Raw genomic sequence first — 15,213 nt, 5'->3', positions numbered from 1 at the left:
ACCAATTATCCTGGGAACATTGAGTTTTATGGCTTCTGCTCGAACCAGGGGCTTGGCTGGTCTTGTCAGCTGGAGGGTTTTCTGCCAGGAGTGAGAGCACGGCTGGCTTAGAGGTGACCCGGGGCCTGTTGCGGTGGCTGCTGCTCCTCTGGTTTGATGGCGGGGGCACAAGAGGCTGAAGCCCTGCTTGCTGCTGAGGCTACACTGAGAACAAGTCAGATTCTGGGAGTGTGGCAGGGGGTCGGTTGTGGCGGATGCTGTTTGCAGCCCTCGTGGTCCAGCGGCTGTCTCCAAGGGATGTGTGACTGGCAGAAAAACAACAAAGAAGAAAAGTTGTTCAACTGACTGAGCTGTTGGACAAGCGTGGCCAAAACCAAGAGTGAGCGTGTGTGACAGAGCGTGCAAATGTTTCTGGCATGTCGACAGATTGACTGCCTTTTATTAAGACAGCGTCCCACAGATTGCGAGACCATGCTTTTGCCTTTCTGCTTTCTTAAGCCATATTGAAGGCTGAAGAGCCAGTTTGCACTTTGCAAAGTTCACATGGTGGGTGCGTGGACGTGGGCTGGGAACTCAGTTTCCAGGCACATGTAGGTGTCTGATTTGGATGACGAGCACAGCGTACAAGGGAAAAGGAGCTCAAGTTTTTCTTAAGTTTTTCTGCAATGGATTTCCAATGTGAAATGGATGTAGGAGCCCCATTGGAGAAACAGGCACAGGGCAAAGCATGGACCCCTGTGGTTATTTCAGGTCAGGGAAATAGCATGGGGGGAGGGGTGCACACCTTGTGCTTGGGACAACCACATGCCCACCATGTGATCTTTGTAGTGTGTGAACTGACTCCCAGAGAGACAGACAGAGGTTCTTGAAGGAGACGATGACCTTTCATCTGAAGGGAAGAACCCCTTCCTTGACCTTTCCCTGAAAGTGTACATCTGTGGCCTTTCAGAGTTGTCCGTGGCTTTTGTGACTTTGGCAACCATCACACCAATCTTCTCCGCCCCTCATATCTATTTGCATGCCTAGCAACCAACATTCCATTTAGCCGTCATGTCTTAGCCGTTGCTAGGACCGGTCCTCAATGAACTTATCTAAGCTAACAGCCACTGATTCTTCCAGTGGCACTGAGTTCCACAGGGTAATTATATATTGCGGGAAGTGCTTTTGTATGTCCTAAACATTGATTTCTTTAACTGGGGGGAAAGGAAAGGGCCATTCTGTAATCCTGGTCCGACTGTCTTCTCCAGGGCTTCTAGTAGACCTTCTAGAAAGCACTCATTTCTACGACTAGCATAATTCCTTCTGCTTTCATAATTTAAGGCTTGAAATATTTGACTGTCTTTTGGCAAAATGTCAATAGTCAGTGCTCCACAAGCCTTTTTTAAAAAAAATATGTTTGACTAGCTAAATACCAACTTTAGATTAACTATCTGGACTCTGCAATATATTCTGCTCTTCACTGCCCTCTTTCCTCTCCCCCCCCCCTCCAGGATTTCTTGACTGACCTCATGATGTCTGAAGTGGACCGCTGTGGTGAAAACGAGCACCTTATTTTCAGAGAGAACACCCTTGCCACAAAAGCAATCGAGGAATACCTCAAGCTGGTGGGGCAGAAGTACTTGCAAGATGCCTTAGGTAGGTGCCAGGGGGTTCTTTCCTTGCAGGGGTGTACTGTGGCCCATAAACATTGCTTTGGAAGATCAGGCCGGAGGTTCGCCTCAGCCAGCATTGAGTCCCTGGCATTTGGTATGCAGAGATATACTCACTCTTTACACGGAGGATCTTCTTTTGAGCAGCAGCTCCTTGAAGCCTGTCTGCACCTCAGTGGGGTTCTGGTAATTCTAAATCTAATTCAGTATGGAAAGTTCAAGGAGAAACACATCTTGCTGTGACATGCCTTTGAATATTCCAGCCTTAGATGCAAGCAAAACATTCAAGCAAAAACTACCAGACCACGACCACACAGTCCAGAAAACCCACAATGGCCAGTTGATTCCAGTCGTGAAAGCCTTTGACAATATATCGGTTCCCTCGTGGTTGCCCAGAAACAGATGCGTAGCCAAAGCAGTTACTAGAACCTGAATATAATGTATGCCCTGCTGCCTTCTAAATCTGATCTTTTGGCACCTTTTGTCTTCTTGGCCTTCTGATCCTTTCAGGTGAGTTTATCAAGGCTCTGTATGAATCAGATGAAAACTGTGAGGTGGACCCCAACAAATGCTCGTCCTCAGACCTCCCAGAGCATCAGAGCAATCTGAAGATGTGCTGCGAACTGGCATTTTGCAAGATCATCAACTCCTACTGGTCAGTATGCCCTCCCAGGGGTGATGGCAACGTCCTCTTGAGCCTTCTCTGCCTCCATGACCCAGTTTCCAAAAAACAAAGGCAGAGGGATTTTTCTCCTGAGTTAAGACTTTGCAACTGAGGATTTTGAAATTACACTGTTGTTACGTATTGCCAGGGCATGGCCAGGGCTTAAATTCTCAACGCAGAATTAAATTCTCAACACAGCAGTGGCGTAGTGTTAAGAGCAGGTGTACTCTAATCTGGAGGAACCAGGGTTGATTCCCCGCTCTGCTGCCTGAGCTGTGGAGGCTTATCTGGGGAATTCAGATTAGCCTGTGCACTCCTAACACTTACCAGCTGGGTGACCTTGGGCTAGTCACAGTTCTTCGGAGCTCTCTCAGCCCCACCCACCTCACAGGGGGTTTGTTGTGAGGGGGGAAGGGAAAGGAGTTTGTAAGCCCCTTTGAGTCTCCTACAGGAGAGAAAGGGGGGATATAAATCCAACTCTTCTTCTTGTTCTTGTTCTCCTCCTCCTCCTCCTCCTCCTCCTCCTCCTTCTTCTTCTTCTTCTTCTTCAGTCCAGTTCACATATGCCCAGGAAGCTAGCCTCTGCTCCTCAATTTTATTTTGAAGCTGCAGTTTCACGTTGATAAAGCAAAGGCATTCTGCACATGCTGAAAGATTATATCTGTTTCTTTAAAGAAACAATATGGCCCTAGTGGAGAAGGGATGACTCTAAGTGAGTATGGTCACAAGCGGAGTGGGGGGACTATAAGCAGGGCTTCCACCTGATTAGAAATGAATGGCCTTATCTCCTTTCGAGATACATCTGTCTGTGCAGCCATAAATATAATCTGCTAATAGCTGTAGGTCATGTTGTAGTTGTAGGCATAGCAACAGAGGATGGCAGAACAGTTGGCAACTCTAGTGGTGAAGAAAGCCAGGAGCAACAGGGTCTGCACCTTAGACTTTCACTTGTACCACTGTGTGTAGCCCCATCCAGGGCAGGAATTTTTTTTCTGCTCCTCCACCTTGGAGTGGACAAACCCTTTCTTGAAATCCTGCTGAGCTAGAGCCAGTTGTTTTGCTTGTGTGTGTGTGTGTGTGTGTGTGCTTTCTTATGTTGTTATGGTGTCACAAAGTAGGGCTGACCATAGTCTAGAGAAGAAACTGCCGGAGGAAAACTTTGGGAGGGGGAACCCGACTGCCTCGTCATTTTATTACTGATTATACATAAATAATACATTTCTGCGTATCCTTGCTTCGTAGGTTACTGTGTCCGTACAAGACCCTTGCCTGTTTTCTCCCCTAATCACAGTTGCAGGGTGGGAGATGTTGCTGAGGGCCACCTCAAAATTTGCAGCTGAGGCACGCTTTCTGAAGACGTATCAGAGATAGTTTGGAGTGTTAATTTGGCTGTGTCAGGTTAGGACTGGGGAGCTCCAGTTTCAAATCTCGCCCTAACCAGGAATCTTGTTAGGGTATCTTGGAGCAGTCATGCTCTCTCAGCATTACCTACCTTAGAGGGTTGTTGTGACGCTAAGAGGCAGGAGATGGTACTCACGTAGGTTGACCCTGAAGCTCCATGAAGGAAGTGCAGAATAAAAGAGTGTGATGAATAGCAGGAGCAGCAGTGCCCATTGAGCGATTCACTGGATGGCTGTTTGACAATGAGTGGAAATTGGGCTGATTTGCTGCATTATTTGGACATCTGGAGGATCTGGGTTGTCAGCAGGTTTTTTTTAACAGCACCAGGAAGCTGGTTGCTAGGAATCTGGCTAACAAATTGAGCCCCCGGTGCAGAAATGGTCTGCTGAGTGACTCTGTCTTGGGCCCTAAAATTAAATCCTTCTCTCGCTGCATTACAATGGGAGATTGTTCCACCTGCCCAGACTTTTCATCTTCTAAACTGAGTGGGTGTCTTCTGGAAAAAATGTCTACATGGCCAAAATTGCTATTCCTAACCCCAAAGCAGAGGCCCATTGGGGGTGTCTATTTGAGCTAGAGCCATGGTGGCGAACCTTTGGCACTCCAGATGTTATGGACTACAATTCCCATCAGCCCCTGCTGATTGGCCATGCTGGCAGAGGCTGATGGGAATTGTAGTCCATAACATCTGGAGTGCCAAAGGTTCGCCACCACTGTGCTAGAGGATTGGCCTTCTTTCCCATTGAAGCCGCTCCTCCAAAATATCCTGTTGGAAAGAGAGCACCCCTTGCCTGTCCTAACCTCCCCCTTCTCGTTGCAGCGTGTTCCCACGAGAGCTGAAGGAGGTGTTTGCCTCCTGGCGGCAGGAGTGCAACAGCCGCGGCCGGCCCGACATCAGCGAGAGGCTAATCAGCGCGTCCTTGTTCCTCCGCTTCCTCTGCCCGGCGATCATGTCCCCGTCTCTCTTCAACCTGCTGCAGGAATATCCCGACGATCGCACTGCCCGCACTTTGACCCTCATTGCCAAGGTCACGCAGAACCTGGCCAACTTTGCCAAGTAATTCCTCTCACCTTTCTCTTTGCCAGTTCATTTCTAGGGATTCGTGCATGCACTCCTGAGTTTGTTTTTTTATTTGAAGCACTAAGCCTGTGTTCATTATGTAGATCGGTTTGATTGAAACTGCACCTTCCATAATTAGGTCTGATTGGTTAGTTAGAGGATGGAGCCAGAAAGCTCCCCAGGGCCCTGACGCTCCACCCTCTAATTCTTGGCAAATTTGGATCTCGTTTGCATTGTAACTGTGTGAAACCTTATCCATCCACTGCTCTGGGTTCTGAGATGTCAGTGGATAGAAGATCTTTCGTGGAAGGCCTGTGAGCTGGAACCTTGCTTCTTTTTGAAAATAAATCTCATGTTGTGCTCCCCGTATCAGACCATACAAAGAGGCATGCAGTACACATCGCCCCATATCCAGAATCAAAGCAGTGGTCCACCTGGACCTTTCCAGTCTGCTCCAACCGACTCATAAAGGTTTGATTTAAACATGATGCTAGTGAAGTGGAAGAACTGATTGCTGGGACTCCACACTCTCACAGCATGGCTTTTACACTGGGCTGCTACTCATGGAAGGACAAGGCAGGATGTCATGCGAGGGCAAAGACCGGCAGGAAAGAGCTCTTGCCTTGCTAGCATCTCATTTAAATTGCCCTCCTCAACTTGAGGCCCTTTTGAACCAGAAGTGCCGGGTGGTAACACCATGTGATTCTTATAAGCTGTGGTCTTTTTAAAATTATCTGTCCAGCAGGGGCAAAATTAATAGCATGACAGTGAGCGTGCTGCCCCAACCTTTTTCAAGAGAGAGATGTATAATTTTTAGCCATGTTTTGGGGAAAGGAAATCAATGAGTAGGCCCCTTTTGATGGATGTCTATTTAGCCTTGGTGGAATTTGACCAGCAATTGATTTATTACTTATTGGTTAGATTTATAACCAGTCTCTCCGTTGGCAGCTAGCAAAATGACTGTCGCTGTGGTTAGAAGATTAATGTTCCCCCTTTTTTCTGCCATCCAAAATGGCATGCAAGATGACTTCTGCGTTAAAAATAATTACGGATACAATGTAAGAGTGTAAAACTGCTTTAAAGAGAAATCGGAAGCAGCACCAGCCTAGGAGTAGCCATAAAAACAACCACAAAATGTTCAGTACACTCAAGATCTGAAGGGGCTGTCAGTCATGGGAAAAACAGCCGTTGGCAATAGAATCTACAGATTAAAGAATGCCCTCCAGAGTAAAGGTGTGGAAAACTCCCAGAAGGCCAGAGGTGGGAAGAGAAGAGTCTTTGGGGGCACAGTCTTCCACAGACTATTAGGAGAGGGCATGACTTGGCCACGCCATTTAATATACCTACCAGCCTCCTTTCTATTAATGCCAGCAGAGATTGTAATATGGGGGTGGATTTTGTGCTTGCACCCAGTTTGAGGCTTTCCTGCCCAATCTCAGCTTCTCCTGGCTATGCATTTTTTTCTTAAAGCCGCTGAAACGGAGAAGATCAGTTCAGGAAACAGCAACGCTGTCAACTTCCAGACTAAGCTCAGAGAGTTGGCGGAAACAAAAGAAAAAAGATTTTGAGAAATCTCTCTGCTGGCTTTGCTCAGTAGCTGACAGCTGCTTATCCTGAGCTTTGATGGGGCTGGGAGAGGCAAAACCTCCTCTGCCGATCTCTCCAATATGCAGAGGGATGATTTTCAGGCCAAATCATCTTAAGGTGGATGCTGCCATTTCCAGCAGGCAGCACATGCCTGTCTGAGTTATGTTTGTTTACAGAATCTGTCCTTGTTTTTAACCAGCCGTTCCCTGCAAAGAGGCATTTGGATTTTCTGCAGCTGATCTGGGAGTGTTTGCAATGGGGAGCAACTGTGTCCCTGACTTGGATGATATCTAGTCTCATCTTCTGGTAGACCAAATTAATTAATGTGTCTTAATAAGAAGTTTCAGGCTGGTGTGTGAAATTCATGCCTCTTCCCACTCTCCCAGCCTCTTTTACCACCCTGGCTCTGGATTTCTGACCCATAGCCCACACAATTGCATCCCTTGGGCTGTGTGTCAGGTTTTTCTAACCGCCCATTTTGTCCTTGGTCCAGCCCTTCCTTTGCCTCACTTCCATAACCTTCCTTTGGTTCACCTTTAATAGCCCTCACTTGCCTTCCCTTCAGTTGTCCTCCTTTTCTGGAAGCTGCCTTCCACGCAATTTCCAAAACCCCAGCTTCCTCATTCTTTCCCTCCAACTGTGCAGAGAGCCTCCTGTCACTGGGAGCACTTAGGAAGTGTTTTTCCCCTCCAGCCACTCTATCCTTTTGCATAGCAAGCAAAGTTTAGGTGTGGCAGTTGTATTCAGGGGGAGCAAATGCCACCTCCCCGAGGCCAAGCCAACATGGGCTTCAGCAGGCAGTTGAGTCCTTGCTTTATGTGCTGAAGGTCACAGCCGCCGGCATTTTCAGTTAAAACGATGTCAGGAAACAAGAGTAGGATGACCTTTCAGGAGACCTTAGACCTTGGAGAGCTGCTACTGCTCTGAGTAGACTTCTTGTGCAGAAAGAGCACATGGCCTTGGGGCAGCTCCCAGTATCGCTGCTAACAAGGATCTCTGCAGGTGATGTGAACTTCTTTTGACTGGCAGCAGCCTTTCAGGGTCTCGAGCAGAGAACAATACTCACTTGCATGGCCCAGGGATCTGAGGTTCATATCTCCACATGACTGATCCCAGCATCTTCCAAATCCCAGCTGCCTTTCCTCAACACATTTTCCAACCAAGCCCTTTTCGTATGCACATGTAAGGAGGTGTGCCTAGGACAAAATTGCCCACCAATTGATTTTTCTGGCAGCGTTGCTGTATTCGTCTGCTGCAGCCTGAAGGGTTTTATGTCGCCTTACAAATTAGTACAAAATTGAAGTAGATGTTGTTGTTTCTCCCATTAATGTCACTCAAGAGCCTTGGGGACAGTATTCTGATACCTGGCTTTCAGGGCCGTATCTAGGGGAGAGACCCGTCGGTCTCTCTTTGTGCTCTCATCACCCTCCCAACATCCCATCTGATTCCTTGTCCTCCACAGCAGCAGTCTTGGAATTATGAATAAAGAGATCAGTTGCCAGCTCCAGGTTGGGAAATATCTGGAGGTCTGGGCGGTGGTACCTGAAGAGGGTGAGGTTTGCAGAGGGAAAAGACTTCAGCAGGGTTGTATACCCTGTGATTTTTTTGGTTTGTGGTTGATTTGTAACATACGGGGGCATCATTTTGTACTTTTTCCCCCCTTCAAAAAATTGTGGATCTGGCCCTGCCTAATCAGGGGGAGGGGGGCACGCTGCAGAACGGGCGACCTCTGCAGGGCAATTGAGCCTTCTTTTAGCAGCAGACTAAACAGGATAATGGGGCACACGCTACAGAACGAGCCATCTCTTCCAAGCAGTCGAGCCTCCTCCATCTCCTGCCGTAGCCCCCTCTCTGCCTACTGCTGAGGGCACATGCCCCCTCCCCCCCATTCCCCCCCCCCCCGAGATCCAGCCATGCTGGCCCTGAACATCAGAGATGGGGACTACAGTAGAGGGAACCTCTTAATGGACCCCTCTTTGTGGAAGTCATTAAAGGCTCCTGAATTAGCAGGGAGCATGAAGCTGGCTGACTGGCACGCGTTTGGGCTGTGGCTGGTTAGCTCTGCTCCTGTCCGTGGCATTGACAGCTGCTGCTCATCGACACATTACAATTTTTCAGATTGTACCCCCGACCTCCTCTGTTTGTCATTACAGGTTCGGCAGCAAAGAAGAATACATGTCATTCATGAATCAGTTCTTGGAACATGAATGGACGAACATGCAGCGATTTCTGTTGGAGATCTCTAATCCCGAGACGCTTTCCAACACGGCGGGCTTTGAAGGGTACATTGACCTGGGCCGGGAGCTGTCCACTTTGCATTCTCTGCTCTGGGAGGTCATATCACAGCTGGATCAGGTAACCATAAAGAGGACAGGACTGTCTTTTAAAAAAATTAGAACCTTACGATTGATTTGCTGGATTGGACCCAAGACCCATTTAATGTCAGTGTTCAGCCCTTCACAGAGCATTCTCTGTCCTTATCAGGCAGGGTTTTAAAGGTTTTTCCCCCTCTTGGTTTATTTACAAGTCAGATTAAGCTTCATATCTGGGAAGTCCCTTGATATATTGAAACCCTTGCATTGTCTGGTTTTCTACCCCAGGGCCATCAATTTATTTTTTAATATAATAATTAGATTCTTGGAAGACGGATCTAAGTTAGTGTCACAAGTTGAGCTTGGCAGTAAATTCCCATAGTTAAGTCTGAGTTGTACACATAATGAATTCCACATACTTCTGGGAACCCACTGGCCATAGCAGACACCCTCTGAAGGCGTTTGCCTTTCCCCTCCACAGCCCCAGAGCTCCCCTTATTTTTTCTCCTGTTCCCCACAAACCTCGCTGTCACGTTTCTTCACATCAGACTGCATATGCACCTTTGCAACCAAGTGCACAATAGTATAATCAAATATTTGGGGAGTGGTCAATTCATTTAAAATGTTTCATGGCTTTTTTTGAATCAATAAAAACGATTGAAATAAAATAGCTCAGTGCCGTTTAGAGATACGACCTGCCCCTGTTTGGCAGGGTGTTTGCACAAGAAAGGTAAATCCTGATTGTCGTTCCATTTGGTGTCGCTTTCCAAGACGTGGATTTCAGAACGGTGCATTCCCCGCAGCGCTCAAGAAAACCGCTTCTAGCGTTCAGCGGACAGCATGTCTCGTTAAGGAAATATTTGATAAAGCGGCTCGGAGTGTTCCGGCCCGGGGTCTGGCTTGCAGCAACTTGGCAGCCTCTCATCTCTCCTACCTGCTTTCCCTTCCAGAACACAGCAGCCAAACTTGGACCGCTGCCACGCATTCTGAGGGACGTCAACACGGCTCTCAGCAACCCGTCCTGCGTGCAAGTCTCAGTCAGCACAGATCATGCCATGTCAACGCCGAACGCCGGCAACAGCATCTCGATGGGGCTGCAGAAGATGGTGATTGAAAATGATTTATCTGGGTAAGGATGAGCAGGGAAGGATGACTGGAAACTAACTCTGCTGGACAGGGCCACTCTTGCAGAGGAGCCGGCCGAGGATGCCTTGGGGAATGGAACAGGACCCCCCAGTGGGATCTTAAGACTGTTGCCTCTGGGGGTTATGCTCAGCCATGTCTTGATGTTTAGGAGGTCTGTGCTATTTGTGCACCTGCCTAATACGGATTTTAAAATGCAACACCAGTTGCAGCCTACGCAAATCTAAAGGCTCTCCAAGCGAAACAGATTGCAAACTGGAGGCCGTGTTATGTAACCGTTTCATTAGAAATGAGAAAGAGACGAGCCACGGGAGGGGAGGCCCGCTTTGTAATCAGAGGAGTTTGCCCTTCCCGGCAGGGGGTGTGACATTTTACATTCTGCGCAAAGGGGTAATTTTCTGTGAACAAAACTCCAGCCCCAGATCCTGCCTTGTGAAGAAGTGAGCCGGCTTTGATCTGGGGCCTAAGACCGTTATCTGTTGCTAAGCCCTTTCCTCATCTGCTGGAAATCAGTTGTTCGCTCAACTTGGCCATTGGCAGCAGCTCAGCCGCAGTGGCAGGAAATGTGCAGGCCAAACTATAACCCAACCCACCTGAAGGGCTCTGGCTGGACAGAACCCCATTAAAAGCAGGGACAGCAGAAGGTAGACTGTGGTTTGCCAGTGGGCCCTTGGCCAGTTTCCATGAACTCCCTCAAGACTGCTAGGATCTATGCATAAGGAAGTTGGACTTGTGGGGACCCAGTAAGGCCCTTTTAAAGTTGGAATTCAGACTCACACACAGCTCTGATTCCTCAGGATCAAACTTGGCATGAGAAAAGGCATTTGGGAGGGGGGTGTTGTATGGAGTGGAGAAGAAAATAGGACTCACAAGATTGAAGTCAGCCCAACCTGCATTAAAACTGACAATCTGTCACAATCAAAACTGTGGACGTCAGAATCAGCCTGTGATGTTGGGCACACACAGCATATACATTTGCATTTTTTAAGGAAACAAGGGGACGATTGAGCCAAAGGGAAGTGCTTGTAAGATCTGTTGGAGAGTTAACTCTTCACCACTGCCGCCAAGCTGTTTCCCAGTTTAGAATGCCCCCTTTCTGAATTGCTACCCCCCAACAGGGAAATTGGATAGGCATCATGCAGGTATTCGCTTTTGTACCCTGCCAGAGCATAAAATAGACAATTGGGAGGAGGCGGGTTCCGGCTGGGGACATTGGGGGTGGGTGGGGTTAAATGGTCCCACTCCAAGACTCTCAGTGCTTTTTGCAGTTCACCTGTGTGTCCTGGTATCAGGACAAGAGTTTCCCATGAGCTTTGGCCCTCCGTTATTAGGCTTCTAAGGCATTCTAAGTGATGCTTGTGGAGGACAGGGATTCTGATACGTATGATTAAACAAACAGAACTCATGAGACTGAAGTCAGCCCAGCCTGCGTTAAAACAACAGTCCGTCACAATCAAAATAGTGTCCGTCCAAATCAGCCCATGTTGTTGGGAGTCACAGAACTCCGGTCTTCCATTTTTGTTTCTCAAAGAAGCAAGGGCATGGTTGAGCCAAAGGGAAGTACTTGTCAATTTGTGGCAGGAGAGCAGAGGAGCGGCTTCAGTCCCTCCTGCTAAAACCCATCGGGGCTTAAAAGCCCTTAACCAAGTTTTTTAAGGTTGCAGAGGAATGTTTGAACGGTATGTGGGGTGTCATCTCATCATTTGAGGGAGAGGCTGGACAATGACTTAGCAGAATCCTGTTTCTCCACTCCCAGCCCCCGTGTTTTCTTCTGATGCTGCATGTGCATGTGTGCTGGTGCGCATGCGCAGCATCTGCAGGCCTCATGACTTCCAAGACTGAGATAGCCACAGAGAGCAGTAGGAAAATGTGCAGGATGGCTAGGAAGAGGACGGAGGGCCAGTTTCCCCCCCTTTCCCACCCTCAGCCTGTGCATTGTTCGGACTTGCGCATGCTGACACATGAGCATTAGTAATGCTGTCTTTTGTTGCTTGCTTGCTTTCCTGTGACCAGGTGCTGCTGCCTTTTGTAGCATTTACAGCTCTCATCTTTTTTTCTCCTCCTTCTCCTCCTCCTTCTCCTTATGCATTTTTATTTCCTCACAGTCTGATAGATTTCACACGGTTACCGTCTCCAACCCCTGAAAACAAGGACTTGTTTTTTGTCACAAGGTCTGCGGGGGCCCAGCCCTCGCCTGCCCGGAGCTCCAGCTATTCAGAGGCCAATGAGCCCGATGTGCAGATGCCCAACGGCAGCAAGAGCCTCTCCATGGTGGACTTGCAAGACAATCGAATTTTGGACAGTGGGGCCACCATACCAGGGACGGCCGACTCTCTGAATGACAGTCAGTCTTCCATCGGGCAGGTCCCGGGTGTCTGGAGCACACGAACTCAGCAGAACAATGTGTCCGGCATGGTCACCGTACGTAGGGTGGGCCAGACCGCAATGACGCCCAATGCTGAGAGCGCCCCAGGCAGGCCCCAGCTCTTGGCTCCCCTCTCCTTCCAGAACCCAGTTTACCAGATGGCGGCGGGGCTGCCACTCTCTCCCCGGGGCCTGGCAGACTCTGGGTCTGAGTGTCACAGCTCGCTCAGTTCTCACAGCAACAGCGAGGACTTGGCAGCTAACAAGCACGGCTTCACCAACCCTGCCGCCACCGAGGACTTCAACCGGCGAGCAGGGGAATTGGCCCGCCGGCAGCTCTCACTAACGGACAAAGCCGGGCAGCCAACAATGCCCCGGCAGAACAGCGGCGGCCCCCAGAGGCGAATAGACCAGCCGCCGCCGCCGCCTCCTCCGCCTCCCCCCATTACTCGGGGCCGGACGCCACCCTCCTTACTGAACACCATGCAGTACCCAAGGCCCTCCAGCGGGGGCATGCTCTCCTCCTCACCGGATTGGCCGGGCAGTGGAGCACGGCTCCGGCAGCAGTCCTCCTCCTCCAAGGGCGACAGCCCAGAGATGAAGCAGCGCACTATGCACAAGCAGGTCAGTGAGGGGAGGCCAGGCAGATTCAGCCTTCCAGCTGGACTGAAGAGGTGTTATGGGGGAGAGGGGGAAGTGCTTTGGAGCAGAAGGGGGACCCAGTGGCGCACCAAGAGTTGTGTGGCATTGTGTGTTTTGGCCCCCACTTGAGGACCTCCAGGATGCCTTGCTCCATCTCAGGTCTGTGTTCCATGGCAGCAAGCAGTCCCTCTGTTTCCATCCAAGCGCTGCTTTGCCTTTCCATGTGCCAGCTTGACCATCCCATGACATGCTGAATCAGCGCCATCTCACGGGCTCAGGCCAGCCCCAAACCATTTTGCCTACTTTGGGTATCACTGAAATTAGCTAACTGCAAAGATTTTAAAATGCATTGCTTGCGACTGTAAATCCCAAAGGACAGTCTCAGAGCATGGGCAGGCCAGGAGGAAGGGCCAGGAGGCATCGGTCAGCTGCTGGTAGCAACAGTGGACATCTTTTGGGCAAAGGATGGAGGATTCCCTAAACTTCCCCAGTAAAGAACCCCACCCCAATCTACCTATCCCTGGTCAAGCCTGATAGGCATGTTTTTTACCATGGTGATTTTTTAAAAGTAGCAGTATGCCACAGTGATAACACAGAGCCATTCCCCTAGGTATACAGATTCTTCCAACACCAGCTCGTGCCCCAGAGACAGAAGATATATGGTTCTGCTTTATCAGGGAGTTGAAAACAGTATGATAACTTGCAGCTTGCTGTGGTCTCAGGTCAAAGGGCTTTGCGCTTCCCTGTGCGGCTGCAAAGAGGTAACAGTTTGACCAGAAATCGTGGAAGCCACGAAAAAGAGAGGGGGGGAGCGCATACACCGTGGGACGCCATCATAATTGATTACCCTGCGAATTACTACATCCATAGATTGCTGTTCATGGCTCAACTGTATCCTCCAAGCAAAAAAAAAAAAACCCAAACCCTTTCTTACCATGAGGAAATAATTTTATTAAGATTCCTATGAGTGTAAAGTACCTACCCAGTGGGGAGGTTGTCCATTGCATTTCTGAATAAGTCACTGCTAGGGGGGCAGGAAGCCACCCCTGTCCTATCTGTGCATTGTATTGGCTCAGTAGTCACTCCTGATGCATAGCTGCAGCAGAATTAACTGTTGCCTGAAGAGTCTGCCTATTGCATCTCTGAATGAGTTCCCATCATTACTTGCCTCCTTGAATGCAGGAGGCAAGGGCGCACAACAGATTCAGAAATACAGGGGTAGGCTCACCTGCGCTCAATTTTTATAGAGTTCCACTCTGAACATAGACCGTTTGGGGCATAAAGGTGAAGTGGGCCGCCTCTGTTAAAAACTGGGATGGGTTAGGCCAAAACAATAGTGTTTGGGGCTCGTAGTTGTTCTTCGCTTCATGTCCATTTTGGTTTCCGCTTTTTCCCCCTCCCCCTCTCCCCCCCCCTTTTCGCTATGGTTATATGTTTCATTTTAGGCCCCTTCTCCTGTGAACCCCAATGCCCTGGACCGCACGGCCGCTTGGCTGTTGAATATGAACGTGCAGCTCTTGGAAGACGAGAGCAGCGACCCCGAGCCCAAGCGCAGGGATAAGGGCCGAACTAAAGACGAGCTCAGCCAAGGGGAAAAGGTAACAGCAGCTGGGACGCAGCGGTCGCGTCTCGAGAGAGAAAGAGAAAGAGCGCACGTGTGAAACAGCTGCCTTTCAGACAACTCAGGTCTCCTTTGCCCCTCAGTCCCGGGAACCAGTTGGCCGGGAATCAGACAGCACATGTGCTTTGTGCGTGCCTTTCCATAAAAAAGGGGATGGTTTGAATAGAACATACACCCCCAGGGACTCAGCTTTCGACAGGAGCACTTTGGATTGATTGGCCCTAGACTAGCACAGAATGCTCCTGCATAAGAAGACAAAAGGGGCCAGAGCTTGGGGAGAGAACAGTGACTCAGTGGCTGAGCACATGGTTTGCATGCCAGAAATGCTTGGCAGAATATTCTGGTGACAGATCTGGGGGGGTAAAAAGGTGTTTGGAAAGACTCCTTCTCAGATCCTAAGGAGCCACTGCCTGTCAGAGCAGATAGTACAGAACTAGATGGGCCTTTCTGGATATCATGCAGTGCCGGACTGGGGTTTCCCCAGTAGAAGTCATCGATTGGCCCTTTCCAAAGTATGAATCTGGTTGTTTACATTTGCAAGATGCACCTTTCAAACACCTTTGGAGTTCTCCTAAAAGGGGGGGAAAATCTTAAGGGAAAGTGGTTCTCAGTGCGAAAGAAGTAGAATAGAAAACCACCCACTCTGGGGGAAAAGAGTACCTGCAGCATTAGTTCCTATCACAGTAGGTGCTGTCAATGTGGATTTTTCCACATTTATTGAGCTACCACCTAGTTCAGGGGTCTGCAACCTGCGGCTCTCCAGATGTTCA

The 15,213-nt window shown here is 49.2% G+C and overlaps 1 protein-coding gene across 10 annotated transcripts in view; it reads left to right on the top strand.

Annotated features, from left to right (window-relative positions):
• Positions 1 to 15,213, top strand: part of LOC125441413 (DAB2 interacting protein) — a 272,204-nt gene that overhangs the window by 245,525 nt on the left and 11,466 nt on the right. For 8 of the 10 annotated variants that reach the window (XR_007245857.1, XM_048511940.1, XM_048511939.1 and 5 more), the window contains 7 exons: positions 1,491 to 1,635; positions 2,160 to 2,304; positions 4,535 to 4,771; positions 8,515 to 8,716; positions 9,624 to 9,802; positions 11,922 to 12,804; positions 14,268 to 14,420. Coding sequence is in view for 9 of the 10 variants with exons in the window: in XM_048511940.1 (XP_048367897.1) it covers positions 1,491 to 1,635; positions 2,160 to 2,304; positions 4,535 to 4,771; positions 8,515 to 8,716; positions 9,624 to 9,802; positions 11,922 to 12,804; positions 14,268 to 14,420 (1,944 nt within the window). In the remaining variant the exon portion in view is untranslated. The remainder of the gene's footprint in view (positions 1 to 1,490; positions 1,636 to 2,159; positions 2,305 to 4,534; positions 4,772 to 8,514; positions 8,717 to 9,623; positions 9,803 to 11,921; positions 12,805 to 14,267; positions 14,421 to 15,213) is intronic. The other 2 variants (XM_048511937.1, XM_048511941.1) reach the window with 2 other exon arrangements.

Source organism: Sphaerodactylus townsendi, linkage group LG12 (genome assembly GCF_021028975.2).
Source record: "Sphaerodactylus townsendi isolate TG3544 linkage group LG12, MPM_Stown_v2.3, whole genome shotgun sequence".
Taxonomy (NCBI): Eukaryota; Metazoa; Chordata; class Lepidosauria; order Squamata; family Sphaerodactylidae; genus Sphaerodactylus; species Sphaerodactylus townsendi.
Note: the sequence above shows the minus strand (reverse complement) of the source record. Positions and strands in the feature narration are given on the sequence as shown.